This window comes from Lithobates pipiens, unplaced genomic scaffold, assembly GCF_037356315.1.
Source record: "Lithobates pipiens isolate NorthernLeopardFrog02 unplaced genomic scaffold, aLitPip1_a1.2 Scaffold_18, whole genome shotgun sequence".
In the NCBI taxonomy this organism is placed as follows: Eukaryota; Metazoa; Chordata; class Amphibia; order Anura; family Ranidae; genus Lithobates; species Lithobates pipiens.
The window spans coordinates 570,554,224-570,577,331 of NW_027507758.1; the positions used below are offsets into that span (position 1 = coordinate 570,554,224).

The 23,108-nt window shown below is 51.1% G+C and overlaps 1 protein-coding gene across 1 annotated transcript in view; it reads right to left on the reverse strand.

Moving 5' to 3' along the window:
- The window catches only part of MCM3 (minichromosome maintenance complex component 3), a 35,381-nt gene extending 25,272 nt beyond the window's left edge, over positions 1-10,109 (reverse strand). Inside the window, exons 1-3 of the mRNA XM_077489020.1 lie at positions 9,936-10,109; positions 2,822-2,934; positions 417-625 (exon numbers count right to left, since the gene is read on the reverse strand). Coding sequence (XP_077345146.1) covers positions 417-625; positions 2,822-2,934; positions 9,936-10,019 — 406 coding nt within the window. The 5' untranslated portion in view covers positions 10,020-10,109. The remainder of the gene's footprint in view (positions 1-416; positions 626-2,821; positions 2,935-9,935) is intronic.
- Between the last annotated feature and the right edge of the window lie 12,999 nt (positions 10,110-23,108).

Genomic DNA, 23,108 nt, shown 5'->3' on the forward strand with positions numbered 1-23,108 from the left:
GCAGACATTAGTGATTATACATACTATGCTGATGTGTGTTAGTCTCTCTGGTTTTCAGTCTGCGGTGGAAAATAACTGAATCAGATAATCAACTGCACCACAGCTCATGTACTAAAGGAGCAACATTCCGATAGGAGAGAGCAGAGTGACAGATGAGCTTATCACTTTTCAGCTTCTTATGCAATCACAGGCTGAGGCAACTATTCTGTTACCTAAAGGGCAGCAGACAAAAAGGACCCTGGAGTGACTTTGCCGTCTCAACACTCAAGCTCAGAAACGCAAGAATAAAAATACAAAATTCCTTGACAGGTAAAAGAGCTCCTGCGTATGAATTTAGCCATTTTATGGAGTCCAGTTTTTTAAAAGCAGTTACAAGTATATAAATATTCTGTACAAATATAAATCCATAAACTCACACTTGGTAACGATACCCTCCACACAGACAACAGAGCCCAGAAATCGTGAGGTGAGGGTGCGTGGCGTAACATGTTTTGAACCAAAGCTTCCTTCCAGGCCGATGTAGAAGTCTTCGTACTGCTTGGCGTACGTTGCATCAATAGAAGCAACAAAATCCTTCAGAGCCCTCTGGAAGGCAATCAGCCCCTCAAAGGCCTGATTCATAAGCCTGGGGGAGAAGTCAGAAAGTTAGAACATGTATATAATAGGGATGCATAGCTAAAGAGACATTAAATGCCACGTGTAGTTATGAAAAAAGTACTACTTAGTGCTTATATGCCAATGTTATGTTTCTAACTGGTTAACATGCTAGGGCCACTTTTAAAGAAGAGCTCACTGGATAAATTTGTGCGTTGCAATATAAATATATATTTTACACACACAAATCTTAAATACATTTTCCTCCACATTCTACAAATACCCCATAATGACAAGGTGAAAAGTTTGAAATCTTTGCAAATTTATTAAAAATAACAAAATCCCATGTACATAAGTATTCACAGCTTTTGCTCAATACGTTCTTGAAGCACCTTTGGCACCAATTACAAGTCTTTTGTAGTATGATGCTACAAGCTTGGCCCCCCTATTTTTGGGCCGTTTCTTCCATTCTTCTTTGTAGAACATCTCAAGCTCCATCAGGTTTGATGGGGAATGTCGTTGCACAGCCATTTTCAGATCTCTCCAGAGATGTTCAATCGGGTTCAAGTCTGGGCTCCGGCTGGGTCACTCAAGGACATTCACAGTCATCTCATAGCCACTCCTTTGTTATCTTGGCTGTGTGCTTAGTGTCGTGGTCCTGCGGGAAGATGAACCTTCACCCCAGTCTGAGGTCCAGAGCGCTCTGGAGCAGGTTTTCATCAAGAATGTCTGTACATTGTTACATTCATCTTTCCCTTGATCCTGACTAGTCTCCCCATTCTTGCCACTGAAAAACATCCCCACAGCATGATGCTGCCACCACGTTTCACTGTACGGATGATATTGGCCAGGCGATGAACGGTGCCTGGTTTCCTACAGACATGACGCTTGCCATTCAGGCCTAGGAGCTCAATCTTTGTTACATCAGACCAGAGAATTTTGTTTCTCATTCTCTGAGTCCTTCAGGTGCCTTTTGGCAAACTCCAGGAGCACTGTCATATGCCTTTTAACGAGCAGTGGCTTCAGTCTAGCCACTCTACCATAAAGGCCTCATTGGTGGAGTGCTGCACCTTCCAGAAGAACCATCTGGTTGTTGTTCTTGAAGGTTCTCCTCTCTGTCATAGTGACCATCAGGTTCTTGGTCACCTTTCTAAGGCCCTTCTTCCCGATTGCTGTTTGGCCAGGCAGCTGCTCAAGGAAGAGTCCAAACTTTTTCCATGTATGGATGATGGAGACCACTGTGCTCACCGGGACATTCAATGCTGCGATATTTTTCTGTACCCTGAAATGTGTGCCTTGATACAATCCTGTCTTGGAGGTCTACAGACAATTCCTTGGACTTGATGGCTTGGTTTGTGCTCTGACATGCCCCACTAACTGTGGGACTTTATATAGACAGGTGTGCGCCTTTCCAAATCATGTCCAATCAACTGAATTTTCTATAGGTGGACTCCAATTAAGTTGTAGAAACATCTCAAGGATGATTAGTGGAAACAGGATGCAATTTTGAGTGTTATGGTAAAGGCTTTGAATACCCATGAACATGGGGTTATTTTTTTTAATTTATTTTTTATAAATTTGCTAAATATTACAAACTTCTTTCATGTTGTCATTATGGTGTATTGTTTGTAGAATTTTGAGGAAACTGAATCCATTTTGGAATAAGGCTAACAAATTGCAAGAAGCGTATATAGATTGGTTTGCACAAAGGTTATAGCGTCTACAAACTATGGGATACATTTATTGAATTTCTGTTTTTTTTTATACCAGTAATGGCAGCGATCAGTGATTTTTAGCAGAACTGCACCATTGTGGCAGATGAATCTGACACTTTTTGGTGACCACTGTACTAATGACACTGGCAGAGAAGGGGTTAACATCAGGGGCAATGAAAGGGCTAAATGTGTTCCTGGGGGGGGGGGGGGGAGTACTTTCTAACTGTGTGGGGGACGCTTTCACTGGGGGAAGACAGATTTTGCACAGGAGGGTCGCCCTGCTGCAGTATATATGCATGGGATGGTCCATAACAAGGCCCAACTCCCGCCTTGGCATTTAGGTTGCATCTGTTTGAGAAGTGCAATAGATACCCGATGATCGTACATAGAAATCAGCTCTGCATGACGATTGCTGACAATTTATCGATCACATGTCCCAGCATGTCAGAGCAACCCCCCACCCGCTGCCCCCCATTTGCCAGAGAGGTACCCAATTTCCAGGCTGTACTCACTGACTGGCTCTCTTCTCATTCTTCCGCCGGAGATCATTAATATTGACAATGAGCCGACACTGGTTATCGCTGATCATGTCTCGGACTTTGCTCTGATAAATCCCCTGATCTTCCTGAATAGGAGGGAAATACATTGGAACATTAAGTATCCTTCCTTTACTCAATGTAGTCACCGCAAATTACATTCCTCACAATGATCATTCTTCCAGATACATTGTTGCCTTGATAGCTGGTATTAAAGCGTTAGAGCCCATTCACACAGGGGCAACTCCTGATCCGACTTCAGGTCGCCCCTAGTCGCCTCAGGTCGGACAACATTTAAAAATCAATGTAAGTGAATGAGAGCCGTCTTAATGCACACTACTGAAGTCGCTCCGACTTCAGAAAAGGTTCCTGTACTACTTCTATCCGACTTGTAGGCGACTGGTACCCATTGATTTCAATGGAGATCGCCTCCAAGTCGGATCTCCGTTTATACGGAGGCGACTTTGACAGAATTATCAGCTCTCAAGAGGGAACTCCACGGCAAATTTCTGAAAAAAATTTGGCGTGGGTTCCCCCTCCGAGAGCATACCAGGCCCTTAGGTCTGGTATGGATTCCAAGGGGAACCCCCTACGCCGAAAAAACGGCGTGGGGGTCCCCCCCAGATCCACACCAGACCCTTATCCGAGCACGCTACCCGGCCGGCCAGGAAAGGGGGTGGGGACGAGCGGGCGGCCCCCCCCCCCTCCTGAGCCGTACCAGGCCGTGTGCCCTCAACATGGGGGGGTGCCTTGGGGGAGGGGGGGCGTGCGGCCCCCCCACCCCAAAGCACCTTGTCCCCATGTCGATGAGGACAAGGGCCTCTTCCCGACAACCCTGGCCGTTGGTTGTCGGGGTCTGCGGGCGGGGGGCTTATCGGAATCCGGGAGCCCCCTTTAATAAGGGGGCCCCCGGATACCGGCCCCCCACCCTATGTGAATGAGTATGGGGTACAATGTACCCCTACCCATTCACCTGTGGAAAAAAAGTACAAAAAAAAAACACAACACAGGGAAAAAATATTTTATTGCACAGCTCCGGGGGTCTTCCGTCTTCGGGGGTCTTCTCGCCGGACTCCTCCGCTATCTTCTTGTAGCTCTTTTACTAGCGGAGGAGTCCGGCTTTCTTCCTCCCCGCCGCCGGCCTCTTCTCCCGACTTCGGGGGTCTTGTCCCCCTCTTCGGTTCTTCTGCCGGGCCACCGCGCCTTCTTATAGCTCTTTTACAGGCGGTGGCCCGGTCTTCTGTCGTCGCCGTCGCCGCCGCCTTCCGTTCTTCTTCTTCTTCTTCTCCAGGAGATGTTGACACGACGCTCTCTCCGGCCGGAATGCCAGAGCCGCCCTGCGCTGCCACTTATATAGGGACAATGGGGCGGTGTCACATGGGTTGATGTCACATGGGTTGGTCACATGGGTTGATGTCACATGGTAAGGGGGCGGGGTCACCATGTGACATCAACCCATGTGACCAACCCATGTGACATCAACCCATGTGACACCGCCCCATTGTCCCTATATAAGTGGCAGCGCAGGGCGGCTCTGGCATTCCGGCCGGAGAGAGCGTCGTGTCAACATCTCCTGGAGAAGAAGAAGAAGAAGAACGGAAGGCGGCGGCGGCGACGACAGAAGACCGGGCCACCGCCTGTAAAAGAGCTATAAGAAGGCGCGGTGGCCCGGCAGAAGAACCGAAGAGGGGGACAAGACCCCCGAAGTCAGGAGAAGAGGCCGGCGGCGGGGAGGAAGAAAGCCGGACTCCTCCGCTAGTAAAAGAGCTACAAGAAGATAGCGGAGGAGTCCGGCGAGAAGACCCCCGAAGATGGAAGACCCCCGGAGCTGTGCAATAAAATATTTTTTCCCTGTGTTGTGTTTTTTTTTTGTACTTTTTTTCCACAGGTGAATGGGTAGGGGTACATTGTACCCCATACTCATTCACATAGGGTGGGGGGCCGGTATCCGGGGGCCCCCTTATTAAAGGGGGCTCCCGGATTCCGATAAGCCCCCCGCCCGCAGACCCCGACAACCAACGGCCAGGGTTGTCGGGAAGAGGCCCTTGTCCTCATCGACATGGGGACAAGGTGCTTTGGGGTGGGGGGGCCGCACGCCCCCCCTCCCCCAAGGCACCCCCCCATGTTGAGGGCACGCGGCCTGGTACGGCTCAGGAGGGGGGGGGCCGCCCGCTCGTCCCCACCCCCTTTCCTGGCCGGCCGGGTAGCGTGCTCAGATAAGGGTCTGGTGTGGATCTGGGGGGGACCCCCACGCCGTTTTTTCGGCGTAGGGGGTTCCCCTTGGAATCCATACCAGACCTAAGGGCCTGGTATGCTCTCGGAGGGGGAACCCACGCCAAATTTTTTTCAGAAATTTGCCGTGGAGTTCCCCCTTGAGCTCATTCTCTGCTTGGCCTCGGCAAAAGTCGCCTGGCCTGGGGCGACTTGTAAGTCGTCCCAAGTCGGGCTTGAAGTCATCACAAGTCGTTTTGAAGTCGTCCCAAGTCGCGCTGTGATCTTAACTCAAGTCGTGTCCAAGTTGCCTGACTCAAGTCGCCTACAAGTCGTGTTGCCCCTGTGTGAATGGGCTCTTACTAAACCCAGTAATCTGAAAATAGTTAACACCTGTGTCTCCCTCCGCCGTGCCCACAGCTTATAACTCTTTTTACATTAAAATACTGCCACTATATACCTTTTTGGATGATCTGTATACCACAGTTGCATGATAAACTGCAGTTTCTCCAGTGCTGAGAGTTCAGGAAGGAGGAGATTTCCACTACAGCCTGTATACACACCCACATGTGTGAGGTCAATATCATGTGACCTGGCTATCTCTGAGAACATGGAAATGTTCTCTCCAGTATAGGAGACACAACTGAGCATGTGCAGGTTGGCTATTGCCTGTGCCTTCCCCTCATAGTGCAGGAGGGAAGGCTCTGTGTTATACAGTGAGTATAACAAGCATGCTATGCTGCATATACAGACTGCTTTTAGTGTTGTGGGTTTAGTAACACTTTAAGATGACCATAATCTCAATCTGAACACGTCCTGCAATATGATGGTAACGAATAAGGTTGTACCGAAGCTTTTTTTAACCAGTGACTACGAGCACTGACACCTTTAGTTGAGTACTCGCCAACACCAAGTACCAATACCTTGGTGGTGAGATTTGAGCCCACACAAATATGAATGGGCTCAAATTGCACTGCAAACAATCGCATGCGAATTTGAACAGGAATCTGGCGATTCCTCTCCAAAACACTGGCGGTTCCCCCGACCGCTCCTGTGTGAAACCAGGCTGAAGTCACCATTAGAAGGAGCAGTGCAGGAAACAGCATGTGATTTGGACAGGAATCACACCATATTCCTGTTCAAATCCCATTTGATTCTTTGCAGTGCATTTTGAACCCATTCATTTTGTATGGGCTAAAAGTGCATCACAAAAGGTATTTTAAGCATTGGAGCATTTGAATGAGGACGTGTGCAAATGATCAGTATCGGCACCGATACTGGTATCCGTACAACCTTAGTAATGCATATTGTAGAAAAACACGATTTCCTGCTGCTGCAATTCACACCGTGCCAGATGACCTGTAAAAATGAATCCTCATTATAATCTGACTTCAACAACCCCGGGGGGCTCGTTTACAGCAGGCGCTGTGCAAACACAGACAAGGAAAACTATTGTGGGGATTTCATGTGCATTTCAAAAAAGTACACAATACTGCATCTTCACATAAAAATAAATAAATAGTGCCGCAAGTCAGATGGTAAAGTGCCGCTAAAAATAACGCCACTTTACTGCCGACGCACCTCCCACCCCAGTGTGAAAGGGGCCTTAGGCTCCAATACACATTACAATCTTACCATACAATCTGTACAATGAACATTGGATTTACCAAAACAATGTAATATGAGAAGCGATCCAATCAAGCTGTTCGCAGACAGAACCTTGCACTACAAAGTTGTTGGAAGGTTGAAAGGAGATTGTAATGTTTGGGGTGAGCTTAGAGCAGTAGTAAAGCGCTTTTTTATTTTTACCTACAGGTAAGTCTATTATCTGTGCGTAAAATTAATCTCTCTTAAACCTGCACCATTTAGGACAAGGATATGCAATTAGCGGACCTCCAGCTGTTGCAGAACTACAAGTCCCATGAAGCATAGTAAGACTGACAGCCACAAGCATGACACCCAGAGGCATGATGGGACTTCTAGTTTTGCAACAGCTGGAGGTCCGCTAATTGCATATCACTGAGTTAGGAGATATCCACCCTGCATGCAGTCGCCGACGTCAGTGGTGCCTGCGATCTGAAGGTGCCAGAACTTCAGAGCATCTTGCCACAACCAAGGGCTCCCCCATGCATGCGAGGAGATATTGCGGCTCTGGCCACTCACAGCGCCAGAGCCTATGAACCTGGAAGAAACAGGTCAGCCCCCTCAGCAGTGACCGGACTCCGCTGCAGGGGCTTCATTCTAAGGTGAGTAACCATTGCCTTGCAGTTTTGTTTTGTTTTTAATACAGCGGGTTACTACCGCTTTAAGGTAGTCACACTCTATGCAATCTCGTCTAAGGCAGGCCATACAGGAGTTTTTTTTTCTTCAAGAAAATTCATCAATTTCCCATCAACAGACTTGAGTCCTGCTGAGCCGGAGAGACTTTCCTGCCATTGAAATAAGAGAAACATTTCCAACAGGGAAATTGAGAGAGCAGCTTCTGTACAACCAGCCAGCCCATTGATGTATCAAAATATGGCTGGTCCCTGCTGAACTGCCATCCATATACAGCCAGCTTAAAGCCGAGTCCCACTTGTTTTTCTATTAAAAGTCAGCAGCTACAAAAAGTGTAGCTGCTGACTTTTAATAAACACTCACCCGTCCCAGGATCCATTTGCCCAAATCCTCGATTCTTTCCTCTCCATCGCTAGTGTGGGCACCCAGCTTGCGGCTTCACAGCCGGGTGCAAACTGTGCATGCGCAAGTTGCGCTGCGTGACCTGAACGGCCGATTAATCTTCTGGGACCTGTGACATGTCCCAGAAGATTGTAGGGAGGGGGAGAGAAAGCGACAATGTGGGGCCTTATAGACCACAGATCTCACTGTAAAGAGGACCTGTCGTGCACTAATCCTATTATAAAGGGAGGTTTACATTCCTTTTAATAGAAATATAAGTGATATAAAAAAAAGTAAAAGGAAAGTATCAAACTAGAAAAATAAAAGCATCCCCATGTGAACACTCAAGCATATGTAAACAATGTTCAAACCACACGCGGGGTATCGCTGTGATAGTTAGAGCGAGAGCAATAATTCTAGCACTAGACCTTCTCTGTGACTCTTAAGTGGTAACCCATACAAAAGTTTAAAGCTTTGCCTATGAAGGATTTTTTAATTCCAAAGTTTGGCACCATTCCACAAGCGGGAGCAATTTTGAAGCATGACGTGTTAGGTATCTACTCTGTATAACATTATCTTTCACATTATGCAAAAAATAAAAATAAGCTGATAACTTTACTGAGTTTTTTTTTTAATGCATGAAACTCCCCCCCCCCTCCAAAAAAAAAGCTATTTAAAAATTTCTGTGCAAATACCATGCAAGAAAAAAAAAAAAAAAAAAGTTGCAACGACCATCATTTTATTCCCTAGGGTGTTTGCTAAAAACATGTTTGGCGGTTCTGAGTAATTTTCTAGCAAAAAATAAAAAATTGCTTTTGACATGTAGAAGAGAAGTGTCAGAATTGGCCTGGTGGGCAAGTGGTTAAAGAGCAACTTTCACTTTTGACTGGAACTCCGCTTTAAAGTGGTTGTAAACCCTTACAAACCACTTTGACCTACAGGTAAGCCTAGATTAAGGCTTACCTGTAGGTCCAAGCATATAGGTTTAGGAGATATTTGCCCGAAAACGGGCACCGCTATCTACGGCGCATGCGCCTTAGACAGCGGCGCGCAGGCGTACTGAGCGCGGCATTTCCAAGAATGTAGCTGCCGCGCGTGTCGACTCCCGTGCGCATGCGCGGGAGTGACGTCATCGCGGCTTCGCTGAATGACAGCGGCAGAGCTGCACGACCCCACCAACAAGATGGATGCGGCGGACTACAGGGGACAGTGGCGACTTCGCTGGCTCCTGTGTCAGGTAAGTGACACATAATGGGCTACTATGCGATGCATAGTAGTCCATTATGCTTTGCCTTTGCAGGGAATGAAAGAGGAAGTAAACTCATCAGGGTTTACTTCCCCTTTAAGGCACCTATACACTATACAATCTGATTAATCTCCTCCAGTGCAGCCACCCTATACAATCTGATCAAGCAATCTGCTTCCTTTTAGATACTATGTAAAGTAGGGACAAAACCTAAACAATGCATGCATTAGACAATCAGATAGCTGACTGTAAGATCTCCTTTATATTTGCAATCTGAAATTATAGTGTGTGTGATCAGCCTTGGATCTCCAATCAGATTGTATTGTGTGTGATCAGCCTTGGATCTAGAATCTGATCACACTGTAAAATCTGATTGTAGAACCAAGGTGGATCACACGCAATACAATCTGATTGTATAATGTGCGTGGCCTGGGATCTACAATTTGTAGAGCCAAGGCTGATTACACACCCACACTATACAATCAGACTGGATAGCGTGCGATCGGCCTTGGACCTGCAAGCCGACTGCATAGCGTGCGATCGGCCTTGGACCTGCAAGCCGACTGGATAGCGTGCGATCGGCCTTGGACCTGCAAGCCGACTGGATAGCGTGCGATCGGCCTTGGACCTGCAAGCCGACTGGATAGCGTGCGATCGGCCTTGGATCTACACCCAATGTTTCACCCTAAGCCAGCCATACACTATACAACCGGATTGTACACAGTTTCAGCTTTACCAGCGCTAATAACGAAGGCGGACAGACCTAAGCCATTCATGTTGCCTTTAATCAGGCAGGCTCTTGTAGCACACAGATGTTGGCAGATCGTACGATCAGATTGCACAGTGTATGGTCACTTTGGAATCAGAACACGTGAACAACTTCAAGAGTTTGGATCATATGAACCCCAATGCGGTACAAGTCCACCCTCCACCCAGTGCCGGGGAGAAACAGCACATGCTTCCCAGTCCCATCACCTCATCGTCCAGGAAGTCCAGATACTCCCTCTGAGCCTCCCTCAGCTCCTGATCTTCCATGTCTGCGATCCCCGGGGCGGCCATGTCTTCCTGTGATTCTGGAGCTCTGTGCGAACAATACCAACCACGTCCTTCTTCCACCACCTTCACTGGCGCGAAAACTCTAGCTTTCCCGCCAAACCGGCTACCTTACTAAACTTCTGATTGGACCGCGAGTTGGCGCGAACTGCTACAGTCCAATCAACTACAAGAATGCAAAGAAAGGGCGGGGTTGTGAGGCTTTAGAGGGCGGGAGAAAAGGGAACTTTTTTTGAGGAGGCGGGGTTTCGCAACTATAAGCTAGAGGAGAGGGCATTCAGAAGCCTGGGGGAGGAGCTGGGAGCTGGGGCTGGAAAGAAGGGTGGGTGTGGCGAATGAAAGCGTGTAGCGCAGAAGCGGAAGTGAACGCCCGCAAGCGTATGGCTTTGCGTCAAATCCCAAGGTGGCCATGTTTATTAAGGGCAGCCTAAAGAATTATATTCGGACATGCTTTGGAAAACTGTGTTAGCATTTGAGTTGATCTAGAGAAAGAAGAAAACTATCAGTCTTTACTGGTACAAATAAGTAGAAGACCTATTATTTATTGTTATAAATCACCATTAGCACCAGCATTCCATGGTATTTGAAGAATAAAAAAAGAAAACAGCGCAGCCCCAGTGTTCCATCAGATTAGGTGACCCGTCAGGTTTGCTAATGGTCCAGTGTATCATCACATATGGCAACCCATCACATTTGGCTACCCACTGGAGTGCGCATGTGCAAACTCCGCCATATGCATTCCAACACTTTTAGGACAAAGCAGTATGTGGCTCTAACCCCAAATCCAGGTTCAAGCCCCACCAGCCAAGTGGACATAGAGTTACAATATAATTATGGCGAGCGAAGCATGGCCATGCCCAAAGCATGGTGAACAAAGCGAGCCCGCAAGGGGCCCTGTTGCAAAGTGGTGTCTTACAATCAATAATTATACAGAAGAAGTTTCACTGCTCTGTATTGTTGTAAAAACCTTTGTAACGCATATGGGTAAGCTATACACACGCAGTGTGTAATTTCTTAGGGGAACGTCACTTCCGTACAAAATGTGATGGGTAGCCGAATGTGAGGAAACGCAGGAAATTAGGTTACCAACAAAATTGCTTACTGCACATGTGCCATGCATTCAAGCAAGACCACTATGCGCTCCGATAGGTTTCCTGTTCAGACAGAACGAGAAGGCGGCAGCGGCCATCTTGTTAAACCCACGCAAATCTTGAAAACTACACTTATTTTAACATTAAACTCAGCTTACATATAGTGAAATACAGTACATCAAGGCGTCTGAATGAGGGTGTAAAAAAATATCATCTGTCCCTTATAACTATCAGTTTGGAGCTGAGCAGTGCAGGGTGTAGCAAGATGGCTGTCGCCACTTTCTGATTGCAGCCTTCTCGATGGTCTTCTAATTTAACATAAAAACACTATCACAGATGTGAAATACTGTATTACACTATATAAGCTGACTTTACTGCTAAAACGGGTGTGAAATTCCAGACTTGTCTGGGTGTAACAAGATCTGGGAATAACAAGATGGCTGCTGCCGCCTTTGTGGCCTGTCAGAATAGAAACGCATTGCACAGGCTCAGTAAGCAATTTTTGTTGATAATGTCACTTCATCTGACTAGTCGCACAATCTGACGAAACACCTGCACACCTCATGAGCACTAGGGGGGTATCAAGGGGTTAAGTTAGGGTGACCAGACATCCCCAGTTTCTGGGGACAGTCCCTGGATTAAGGAGACTGTCCCCAGACCAAGTTTGTCTGCGGTTTTGTCCCTGGATTGGATTTGAACAGGGTATGGGGCAATTTCAAAGACAGTCAGTGCAGAATAAAAAAAATGACCCCCCCCCACCATTCCTACTAGCTTAGGGGGTGTATTTTTTTCATGATCTGTGCCCCTTTCTGATGATCCTGTGCTGATCGGAGCAGAAGGAATATTTCTTCAGTTTCGGTCGCATGCCCATTCAGCTCCGCTTGCATGTTCTTCTGCCTTGGCTCAAGTCCCGGCCCTGCCTGCTTATCTTCTTGCCTTCCCTGGTGGAGTGATCTTCCGTCGCTCCCCACCCAGTAGTAGCCAGAGCCTGGAGAGTAAGACTTGACAGGCTGTGAGGCAGGCGGCGGTAGGGTTGCCACCTGTCCGGTTTTGACCCGGACAGTCCGGGTTTGGACACATGTGCCCGGGTTTCCACCCGTCGGAAACCCGGGCACACATCAACCATCCTGTGCCAGCTGGATCTCTGGCTCCGGCCGTCGCGGCCGCAACAAACATCAATGTTCAGTTCACACTACCCAAACATCGTTGCGCTCCGAGTCTGAGCCCAGCTCAGCAAAGGGCAGCAGCGGGTGTTCTGTGATTGGCCGAGTAGGCTGCAGGTCATGTGTGGGACGGACCGGATGGGGAACATGAAGGTCCCTGAAGAATTTGTCTCAAGCCGTAGCTGCTGGTCACATGTGGATGCAGGGCTGCACTGTGTCTGGATTATCGTGACAGCCCTGCATGCTCCGGAGTCCTAACCCGCGCTGTGTGTCTGTCTCACGTCTGTCTCTCTCATCCGCTCTGTCAGCCGCCCCCCTCCCTCTCCTCTCTGCCAGACCCCCTCTCCTGTCTGTGTCTCTCTCTCTCTGCCAGACCCCATCTCCTCTCTGCTAGACCCCCCCTCTCCTGTCTCTCTCTCTCTCTCTCTCTGCCAAACCCCCCTCTCCTCTCTGCCAGTCCCCCCTCTCCTGGCTCTCTATCTGCCAGACCCCCCTCTCCTCTCTGCCAGTCCCCCCTCTCCTCTCTGCCAGTCCCCCCTCTCCTCTCTGCCAGACCCCCCTCCCTGCCAGACTCCCCTCCCCTCTCTGCCAGTCCCCCCTCTCCTGGCTCTCTATCTGCCAGACCCCCCCTCCTCTCTGCCAGTCCCCCCTCTCCTGTCTCTCTATCTGCCAGACCCCCCCTCTCCTCTCTGCCAGACCCCCCTCTCCTCTCTGCCAGACCCCCCTCCCCTCTCTGCCAGACCCCCTCTCCTGTCTCTCTCTCTCTCTCTCTCTTTATCTGCCAGACCCCCCCCCTCCTCTCTGCCAGTCCCCCCTCTCCTGGCTCTCTATCTGCCAGACCCCCCCCCTCTCTGCCAGTCCCCCCTCTCCTGTCTCTCTATCTGCCAGACCCCCCCTCTCCTCTCTGCCAGACCCCCCCCTCTCCTCTCTGCCAGACCCCCCTCTCCTCTCTGCCCGACCCCCCCCCCCCTCTTCCAGACCTCCCTCCCCTCTCTGCCAGACCCCCCTCCCCTCTCTGCCAAACCCCCCCTAACTCCTCTCTGCCAGACCCCCCCTAACTCCTCTCTGCCAGACCCCCCTCCGTTCCAGACCCCCCTCCCCTCCCTTCCAGACCCCCTCCCCTCTCTGCCAGACCCCCCTCCCCTCTCTGCCAGACCCCCCCCTCCTCTCTGCCAGTCCCCCCTCTCCTGTCTCTCTATCTGCCAGACCCCCCCCCCTCTCTGCCAGACCCCCCTCCCCTCTCTGCCAGACTCCCCTCCCCTCTCTGCCAGACCCCCCCTCCCCTCTCTGCCAGACTCCCCTCCCCTCTCTGCCAGCCCCCCCCCTCTCCTCCATGCCAGACCCCCCTCTCCTGTCTGTGTCTCTCTCTCTCTCTCTGCCAGACCCCCCTCTCCTGTCTCTCTCTCCTCTCTGCCAGTCCCCCCTCTCCTGGCTCTCTATCTACCAGACCCCCCTCTCCTCTCCTGTCTCTCTCTCTCTGCCAGTCCCCCCTCTCCTCTCTTCCAGACCCCCCTCTCCTGTCTGTGTCTCTCTCTCTCTCTCTCTCTCTCTGCCAGACCCCCCCTCTCCTCTCTGCCAGACCCCCTCTCCTGTCTGTGTCTCTCTCTCTCTGCCAGACCCCATCTCCTCTCTGCTAGACCCCCCTCTCCTGTCTCTCTCTCTCTCTCTCTCTGCCAAACCCCCCTCTCCTCTCTGCCAGTCCCCCCTCTCCTGGCTCTCTATCTGCCAGACCCCCCTCTCCTCTCTGCCAGTCCCCCCTCTCCTCTCTGCCAGTCCCCCCTCTCCTCTCTGCCAGACCCCCCTCCCTGCCAGACTCCCCTCCCCTCTCTGCCAGTCCCCCCTCTCCTGGCTCTCTATCTGCCAGACCCCCCCTCCTCTCTGCCAGTCCCCCCTCTCCTGTCTCTCTATCTGCCAGACCCCCCCTCTCCTCTCTGCCAGACCCCCCTCTCCTCTCTGCCAGACCCCCCTCCCCTCTCTGCCAGACCCCCTCTCCTGTCTCTCTCTCTCTCTCTCTCTCTTTATCTGCCAGACCCCCCCCCCCCTCCTCTCTGCCAGTCCCCCCTCTCCTGGCTCTCTATCTGCCAGACCCCCCCCCCTCTCTGCCAGTCCCCCCTCTCCTGTCTCTCTATCTGCCAGACCCCCCCTCTCCTCTCTGCCAGACCCCCCCTCTCCTCTCTGCCAGACCCCCCCTCTCCTCTCTGCCAGACCCCCCCTCTCCTCTCTGCCAGACCCCCCTCTCCTCTCTGCCCGACCCCCCTCTCCTCTCTGCCCGACCCCCCCCCCTCTTCCAGACCTCCCTCCCCTCTCTGCCAGACCCCCCTCCCCTCTCTGCCAAACCCCCCCTAACTCCTCTCTGCCAGACCCCCCCTAACTCCTCTCTGCCAGACCCCCCTCCGTTCCAGACCCCCCTCCCCTCCCTTCCAGACCCCCTCCCCTCTCTGCCAGACCCCCCTCCCCTCTCTGCCAGACCCCCCTCCCCTCTCTGCCAGACCCCCCCCCTCCTCTCTGCCAGTCCCCCCTCTCCTGTCTCTCTATCTGCCAGACCCCCCCCTCTCTGCCAGACCCCCCTCCCCTCTCTGCCAGACTCCCCTCCCCTCTCTGCCAGACCCCCCTCCCCTCTCTGCCAGACTCCCCTCCCCTCTCTGCCAGCCCCCCCCCTCTCCTCTCTGCCAGACCCCCCTCTCCTGTCTGTGTCTCTCTCTCTCTCTCTGCCAGACCCCCCTCTCCTGTCTCTCTCTCCTCTCTGCCAGTCCCCCCTCTCCTGGCTCTCTATCTGCCAGACCCCCCTCTCCTCTCCTGTCTCTCTCTCTCTGCCAGTCCCCCCTCTCCTCTCTTCCAGACCCCCCTCTCCTGTCTGTGTCTCTCTCTCTCTCTCTCTCTCTCTCTCTCTCTCTCTCTCTGCCAGACCCCCCCTCTCCTCTCTGCCAGACCCCCCTCCCTGCCAGACTCCCCTCTCCTCTCTGCCAGACCCCCCCCTCTCCTCTCTGCCAGACCCCCCCCCCCCTCTGCTCTCTGCCAGACCCCTCTCCCCTGTCTGTCTCTCTCTCTCTCTCTCTCTCTCTCTCTCTCTCTCTCTCTCTCTGCCAGACCCCCTCTCCTCTCTGCCAGACCCCCCTCTCCTGTCTCTCTCTCTCTCTCTATCTGCCAGACCCCCCCCCTCCTCTCTGCCAGTCCCTCCTCTCCTGGCTCTCTATCTGCCAGACCCCCCCCCCCTCCTCTCTGCCAGTCCCCCCTCTCCTGTCTCTCTATCTGCCAGACCCCCCCTCTCCTCTCTGCCAGAAACCCCTCTCCTCTCTGCCAGACCCCCCTCTCCTCTCTGCCCGACCCCCCCCCCTCCTCTCTGCCCGACCCCCCCCCTCCTCTCTTCCAGACCTCCCTCCCCTCTCTGCCAGACCTCCCTCCCCTCTCTGCCAGACCCCCCTCCCCTCTCTGCCAGACCCCCCTCCCCTCTCTGCCAGACCCCCCTCCCCTCTCTGCCAGACCCCCCCTCCTCTCTGCCAGTCCCCCCTCTCCTGTCTCTCTATCTGCCAGACCCCCCCTCTCCTCTCTGCCCGACCCCCCTCTCCTCTCTGCCCGACCCCCCTCTCCTCTCTGCCAGACCCCCCTCCCCTCTCTGCCAGACCTCCCCCCTCTCTGCCAGACCCCCCTCCCCTCTCTGCCAGACCCCCCCTCTCCTCTCTGCCAGACCCCCCTCTCCTCTCTGCCAGTCCCCCCTCTCCTGGCTCTCTATCTGCCAGACCCCCCCTCTCCTCTCTGCCAGTCCCCCCTCTCTTGTCTATCTGCCAGACCCCCCCCCCTCTCCTCTCTGCCAGACCCCCCTCTCCTCTCTGCCAGACCCCCCTCTCCTGTGTGTGTGTATGTGTGTGTCTCTCTCTCTCTCTGCCAGACCCCCTCTCCTCTCTGCCAGATCCCCCTCTCCTGTCTCTTTCTCTTCTCTCTCTGCCAGACCCCCCTCCCCTCTCTGCCAGACCCCCCCTCCTCTCTGCCAGTCCCCCCTCTCCTGTCTCTCTATCTGCCAGACCCCCCCTCTCCTCTCTGCCCGACCCCCCTCTCCTCTCTGCCCGACCCCCCTCTCCTCTCTGCCCGACCCCCCTCTCCTCTCTGCCCGACCCCCCTCCCCTCTCTGCCAGACCTCCCCCCTCTCTGCCAGACCCCCCTCCCCTCTCTGCCAGACCCCCCCTCTCCTCTCTGCCAGACCCCCCTCTCCTCTCTGCCAGTCCCCCCTCTCCTGGCTCTCTATCTGCCAGACCCCCCCTCTCCTCTCTGCCAGTCCCCCCTCTCTTGTCTATCTGCCAGACCCCCCCCCCCTCTCCTCTCTGCCAGACCCCCCTCTCCTCTCTGCCAGACCCCCCTCTCCTCTCTGCCAGACCCCCCTCTCCTGTGTGTGTGTATGTGTGTGTGTCTCTCTCTCTCTCTGCCAGACCCCCTCTCCTCTCTGCCAGATCCCCCTCTCCTGTCTCTTTCTCTTCTCTCTCTGCCAGACCACCCTCTCCTCTCTGCCAGTCTCCCCTCTCCTCTCTGCCAGACCCCCCTCTCCTCTCTGCCAGACCCCCCTCCCCTCTCTGCCAGACCCCCCCTCCTCTCTGCCAGTCCCCCCTCTCCTGTCTCTCTATCTGCCAGACCCCCCCTCTCCTCTCTGCCCGACCCCCCTCTCCTCTCTGCCCGACCCCCCTCTCCTCTCTGCCAGACCCCCCTCCCCTCTCTGCCAGACCTCCCCCCTCTCTGCCAGACCCCCCTCCCCTCTCTGCCAGACCCCCCCTCTCCTCTCTGCCAGACCCCCCTCTCCTCTCTGCCAGTCCCCCCTCTCCTGGCTCTCTATCTGCCAGACCCCCCCTCTCCTCTCTGCCAGTCCCCCCTCTCTTGTCTATCTGCCAGACCCCCCCCCCTCTCCTCTCTGCCAGACCCCCCTCTCCTCTCTGCCAGACCCCCCTCTCCTGTGTGTGTGTATGTGTGTGTCTCTCTCTCTCTCTGCCAGACCCCCTCTCCTCTCTGCCAGATCCCCCTCTCCTGTCTCTTTCTCTTCTCTCTCTGCCAGACCCCCCTCCCCTCTCTGCCAGACCCCCCCTCCTCTCTGCCAGTCCCCCCTCTCCTGTCTCTCTATCTGCCAGACCCCCCCTCTCCTCTCTGCCCGACCCCCCTCTCCTCTCTGCCCGACCCCCCCTCTCCTCTCTGCCAGACCCCCCTCCCCTCTCTGCCAGACCCCCCTCCCCTCTCTGCCAGACCCCCCTCCCCTCTCTGCCAGACCCCCCCTCTCCTCTCTGCCAGACCCCCCTCTCCTCTCTGCCAGTCCCCCCTCTCCTGGCTCTCTATCTGCCAGACCCCCCCTCTCCTCTCTGCCAGTCCCCCCTCTCTTGTCTATCTGCCAGACCCCCCCCCTCTCCTCTCTGCCAGACCCCCCTCTCCTCTCTGCCAGACCCCCCTCTCCTCTCTGCCAGACCCCCCTCTCCTGTGTGTGTGTATGTGTGTGTGTCTCTCTCTCTCTCTGCCAGACCCCCTCTCCTCTCTGCCAGATCCCCCTCTCCTGTCTCTTTCTCTTCTCTCTCTGCCAGACCCCCCTCTCTTCTCTGCCAGACCCCCCTCTCTTCTCTGCCAGACCCCCCTCTCTTCTCTGCCAGACCCCCCTCTCTTCTCTGCCAGACCCGCCTCTCCTCTCTCCTGTCTCTCTCTCCTTTCTGCCAGACCCCCCTCTCTTCTCTGCCAGACCCCCCTCTCTCCTGTATCTCTATCTCTCTCCTGACCCTTTTTTACCTCCCTCCCCCCACCTCTTTCCCTCCTCAGGTGATGGGGGCCCTAATCATTTCTAACAGCAGCCTGTGAGTGAATGCTCCAGCTCCCACACTTCCTGGCTCGAAGCAGCTCTCGGTAAGGCAGTCTAATGGGGGTCTTTAAGGGCAGGGGACACTGATGTGGGGATCCCTGATCTATCAAGGGGGGGACCGATATAAGGGAAGGGGAATCTGAGCTAATGGGGGGAGTCTGTGGGGAGGGGGGTTCTGACTGCTGTTGACCACTTAGAGACCCCCTATTATATTAGCACCCCCTCCCCCTACTTGGAGACCTCTATTAGATAAGGGGAACTCTCTTTATATAAGCACCCCCTTTAGAGACCCACATTATGATATAAGGATCAGTGTGTCCTTATATCAACCTCCTTTTTAGAGACTGGTCTCCTCTCTGCCAGACCCCCCCTCTCTTCTCTGCCAGACCCCCCCCTCTCTTCTCTGCCAGACCCCCTTCTCTTCTCTGCCAGACCCCCCTCTCTTCTCTCTCAGACCCCCCTCTCTTCTCTGCCAGACCCCCCTCTCCTCTGAGACTGGTCTCTAAAGGGAATCTGATATAGGGGACCCTGATCTAAAAAAAAAAAATAATAATAAAACATGCAGTGCAACCTCCCCTTATAATTATATTAATTCAAATGTGAAAAAATAAATTGTAAATGATGGTGGAAACCCCCCAGGATAATCCAAGTATTAATACACTCCAATCTTATTTAAACATACATATTGTTCAATTTCCACACACATACAATAGTGTATGAATAGTGGTGTAAATCCATTCCACAAGGTGTTGTGCTAATATCCAACGTATCCAATTCAAAAGGTGTTTATAAATTGGATATTAGCACAACACATTGTGGAATGGATTTACACCATTATTCATACACTATTGTATGTGTGTGGAAATGAACAATACGTATGTTTTTTTTTTTTTAAAGATTGGAGTGTATTAATACTTGGATTATCCTTGGGGGTTTCCACCATCATTCACAATTATTGAGGCTGTGCTGCATTTTGTTTCAATTTAAAAAATGTTTGGGTCTCTAAGGTGAGGACTGATATAAAGGGATTCTGATCTAATGGGTTCCTCTATGGGGGTCCCTGTATTATGGAGGGTGTAATACTGACCCCTATATTAAGTGTGTGACACTGACCCTGTGTTATGGGGGTTAACACTGACCCCTGTCTTGAAAAGGGGGGGTGATACTGACCCCTGTATTATGTCGCCTAGGATTGCCACCTGTGTGGGGTCCACTTGAATAGCTCAGGTTTTCAATCGTGTCTGAATTTCTGCCTAAGACCCAGTCACATTATTCAGATGGGACTGTGGCTTTGCAAGTTACCAAGATAGTTGGACACCAATCCGTTGCCACCTGATAAAATTGGCCACACAAACTGTTCGCCGCGGAGTGTTACGTGCAACGCATTATTGCTCTCCTCCTGGTCTTTAAAATCCTATAGAGTATAGCACAAAAAAATTTGCCATGCGCCGCTAAAGTGTTCGGGTTTGGCTTGAAGAAAAGGTGGCAACCCTAGGCGGCGGCGATGGGCAGAGAGTCGCTGATTGTTGCCATTACTAGTAAAAAAACAATGTCCCCGTATTTCATTTTAAAAAGCTGGTCACCTTAGGTTAAGTGTGTTCCCTGGGAGGTGTTTCTAACTGTATGGGGGCTGGGCTGACTGGAGGAGGAGAGAGATCGCTGTTCCTAATCACTAGGAACAGCAGATCTCTTTCTAACTCCCCTGTCAGAATCTGTCTGTTTACATTGATCGCGGGTGACCAGCTAACATCGCGGCCACATGCATCAGGTCGCCGCCATACAGCGACCTGTTGCTGTATAACGACAGCGGCTGGTTGGCAAGCGGTTAAAGCAGTTGTATAGGTTTTTTTTTTACTTTTATCTAAAGGTAAGCCTATAATAAGGCCTACCTGTAGGTAAAAAAATATCTCCTAAACCTGTATGGTTTAGGAGATATTCCCCTCGCAATGAGCCGCTGACTGCAGCGGCGCATGCACACAGGAGATTTTCGGCTGAAAGCCCGGCAGACGCCGGACTTTGCCAGAAAGAAATCTCCTGGAGCAGGCGAGATGTCGGGGCTCGTTCTAAGGTCAGTATAGGACACACCCCCACCATGCCCCTCTTAAAGGAGCATTGTTCCAAAAAATTTATTGGTTAACGGTAGCGGGAGTAAACCCGCTGACATTTTTTTCTTTTTTTTTTAGACCTGCAAGGTAAAAGGCATAATGAGCTAGTATGCACTGCAGGAACAGTTGGGAGCTATGAAAACCTAGCAAGAGTTTTGGATTTAGACACTGTACATTTGAATGCTTCTTCTTTAACCCCATTGTGCAGACAGGACGCAAATATGCAGTCTTATTAACTAAATTATTAACTAAAGTGATGTGCCTATATATATAAATTCAATCCCAAGAATAAAAAATATATATATAAGCGACTGTTGTCACACAGCTTACATCATATAGTGTGAATACACATTTCATAAAATATAAATATTGATACAAAAGTGATCCTTAAAGTGCTCAGGTGCATATAGGTCCGTGATGCTCTGACCATCCAGGGTCAGTTTTCAGCATCCTTAATCTAAAGATAATAAACTTGATAGGTGACCGTGAATATAGCGATCTTCAGCAGTGATTACACTCAAGTGCCCCCCACCCCAAGGTAATGGCCGCTCACCTCAGAGCGTGTGACCTTGCAATTAAGTTTGGTCAGTACCCACTTTTGAATCATCAAAATGGATTCCAGGTCAGGTTGCAAGGTCCAAACACTGCTTAAAGACGTGGCATCCTCATATATAAATATCAAAAAGAGACTTCAATAGTGTAATAACTCTTTAAAAGATTTTATTTAGTGCAAACGAAGCCCTATTATTGGGTACTTACATGGGTCTGGTGCGTTAGTCCACCGCTCTATAGTATGCCGTAATAGCGCCAAGCCGTGGATGAGATCGTGTTCTTCTACTCCATATGACAAGGGGAAGGGACTGGACGGCGCAGGAGGCAGCTGGTCTGTCTTATGGAGTAGGAGAACACAATCTCATCAACGGCTTGGCGCTATTAAGGCATACTATATTATTATTATACAGGAGTTATATAGCGCCAACAGTCTACGCAGTGCTTTACAATATAAAAGGGAAAAAATACAGTTATAATACAATAAAATACAAGAGGATTAAGAGGGCCCTGCTCAGAAGAGCTTACAATCTAATAGGGTGGGTCAGATGGTACAAAAGGTTGTAACTGTGGGGAACAAGATCATGGAAGTGGTAAAAGATTGACGTGATAGGTTTTCCTGAAGAGATGAGTTTTCAGGGATTGTCTGAAGGTAGCAAGAGTAGGGGATAGCCAGACCAGTTGAGGTAACGAGTTCCAGAGGATGGTAGAGGCTCTGGAGAAATCCTGGAGATGAGCATGAGAGGAGAAGACGAGAGAGCTTGAGAGTAGGAGGACTTCAGGAGAGCGGAGGGGACGATTTGGGTGATATTTGGAGACAAGATTGGTGATGTAGCTCGGGGCAGAGTTGTGAATGGCTTTGTATGTGGTGGTTAGTATTTTGAATTTAATTCGCTGGGTGATTGGGAGCCAGTGTAGGGATTGGCAGAGAGGGTTGGCAGATACTGAGCAGTTGGTAAGGTGGATAAGTCTGGCAGCAGCATTCATGATAGACTGAAGAGAGGATAGCCTATGGAGAGGCAGGCCAATGAGAAGGGAGTTGCAATAGTCAAGGCGAACGAGGGAGTGAATGAGGAGCTTGGTGGTTTCATTTGTTAAAAAGGGGCGAATTTTAGAGATGTTACGGAGGTGAATTCTACAAACTTTTGGCAACGATTGGACCTGAGGCTGAAATGACAAGTCAGAGTCTAGGATTACACTGAGTACCCTGGCGTGAGGGGAGGGTCTGATGGTTGCATTGTTGATTTTTGATGGAAAAGTCAGGGAGGGAGGGGCGGGGGGGGGATATTAATAGCTTAGTTTTAGAGAGATTTTGTTTAGGGAGGGGTGTTACATCCATGCTGATATGTCAGTTAGTTAGTTAGTAATGTGAGAGGAGACTGATGGAGTGAGGTGAGGAGAAGACAGATAGATTTGGGTGTCATTGGCATATAAGTGGTATTGGAAGCCGTGGGCGGTTAACAAGTGACCAAGGGAGGAGGTGTAGATAGAGAAGAGAAGGGGTCCAAGAACAAAGCCATGGGGGACCCCCACAGAAAGGGGCAATGAAGAGGAGGAGACAGAGTCGTAGGTGACACTGAATGAGCGCTGTGATAAATAGGCAGAAAACCATGATAGAGCAGAATCTCGGAGGCCAAGGGAATGTAGCTTATTGAGTGGGTGGTCAACAGTATCAAAGGCCACAGAGAGGTCAAGTAGTAGGAGTATGGAGTACTGGCTGTTGGTTTTAGCAGTTAGTATAGAGCGGTGCACTAACGCACCAGACCCATGTGACTACCCTATAATAGGGCTTTGTTTGCATTAAATAAAATCTTTTAATGCATTATTACACTATGGAAGTCTCTTTTTGATATTTATATATGAGGATGCCACAACTTTGAGCAGTATTTGGACCGTGCAACCTGACCTGGAATCCATTTTTTTTATATATATTTTTTTTATTCTATGATGTTGTAAGCTGTATGACGTCAACAGTCGCTTATATATATATATATATATATATATATATATATATATATATATATATATATATATATATATATATATATATATATATATATATATATATATTTGTTATTCTTGGGATTGAATTTATAGGCACATAATTATAGTTAATTTCGTTTTTTAGGTTTTTTGGTGCAGATTCAGCAGATCATTAAGGGGATAGGGCAGCACATGATTTTTTTAGATTTTTTTGTTTATCAGTGATTCTCACACATTAGTATGGGACATGATTAGTGCTAGCAGCTGTCATCATACTATTATAAGATAGGGGATCTTTGATTTGGTAGCTTGCAAGACCTTTACGACTATTTGGACCTTGGTCCCTCTTTGCAGTGGCGTAACTAGAACCCTCAGGGCCCCGATGC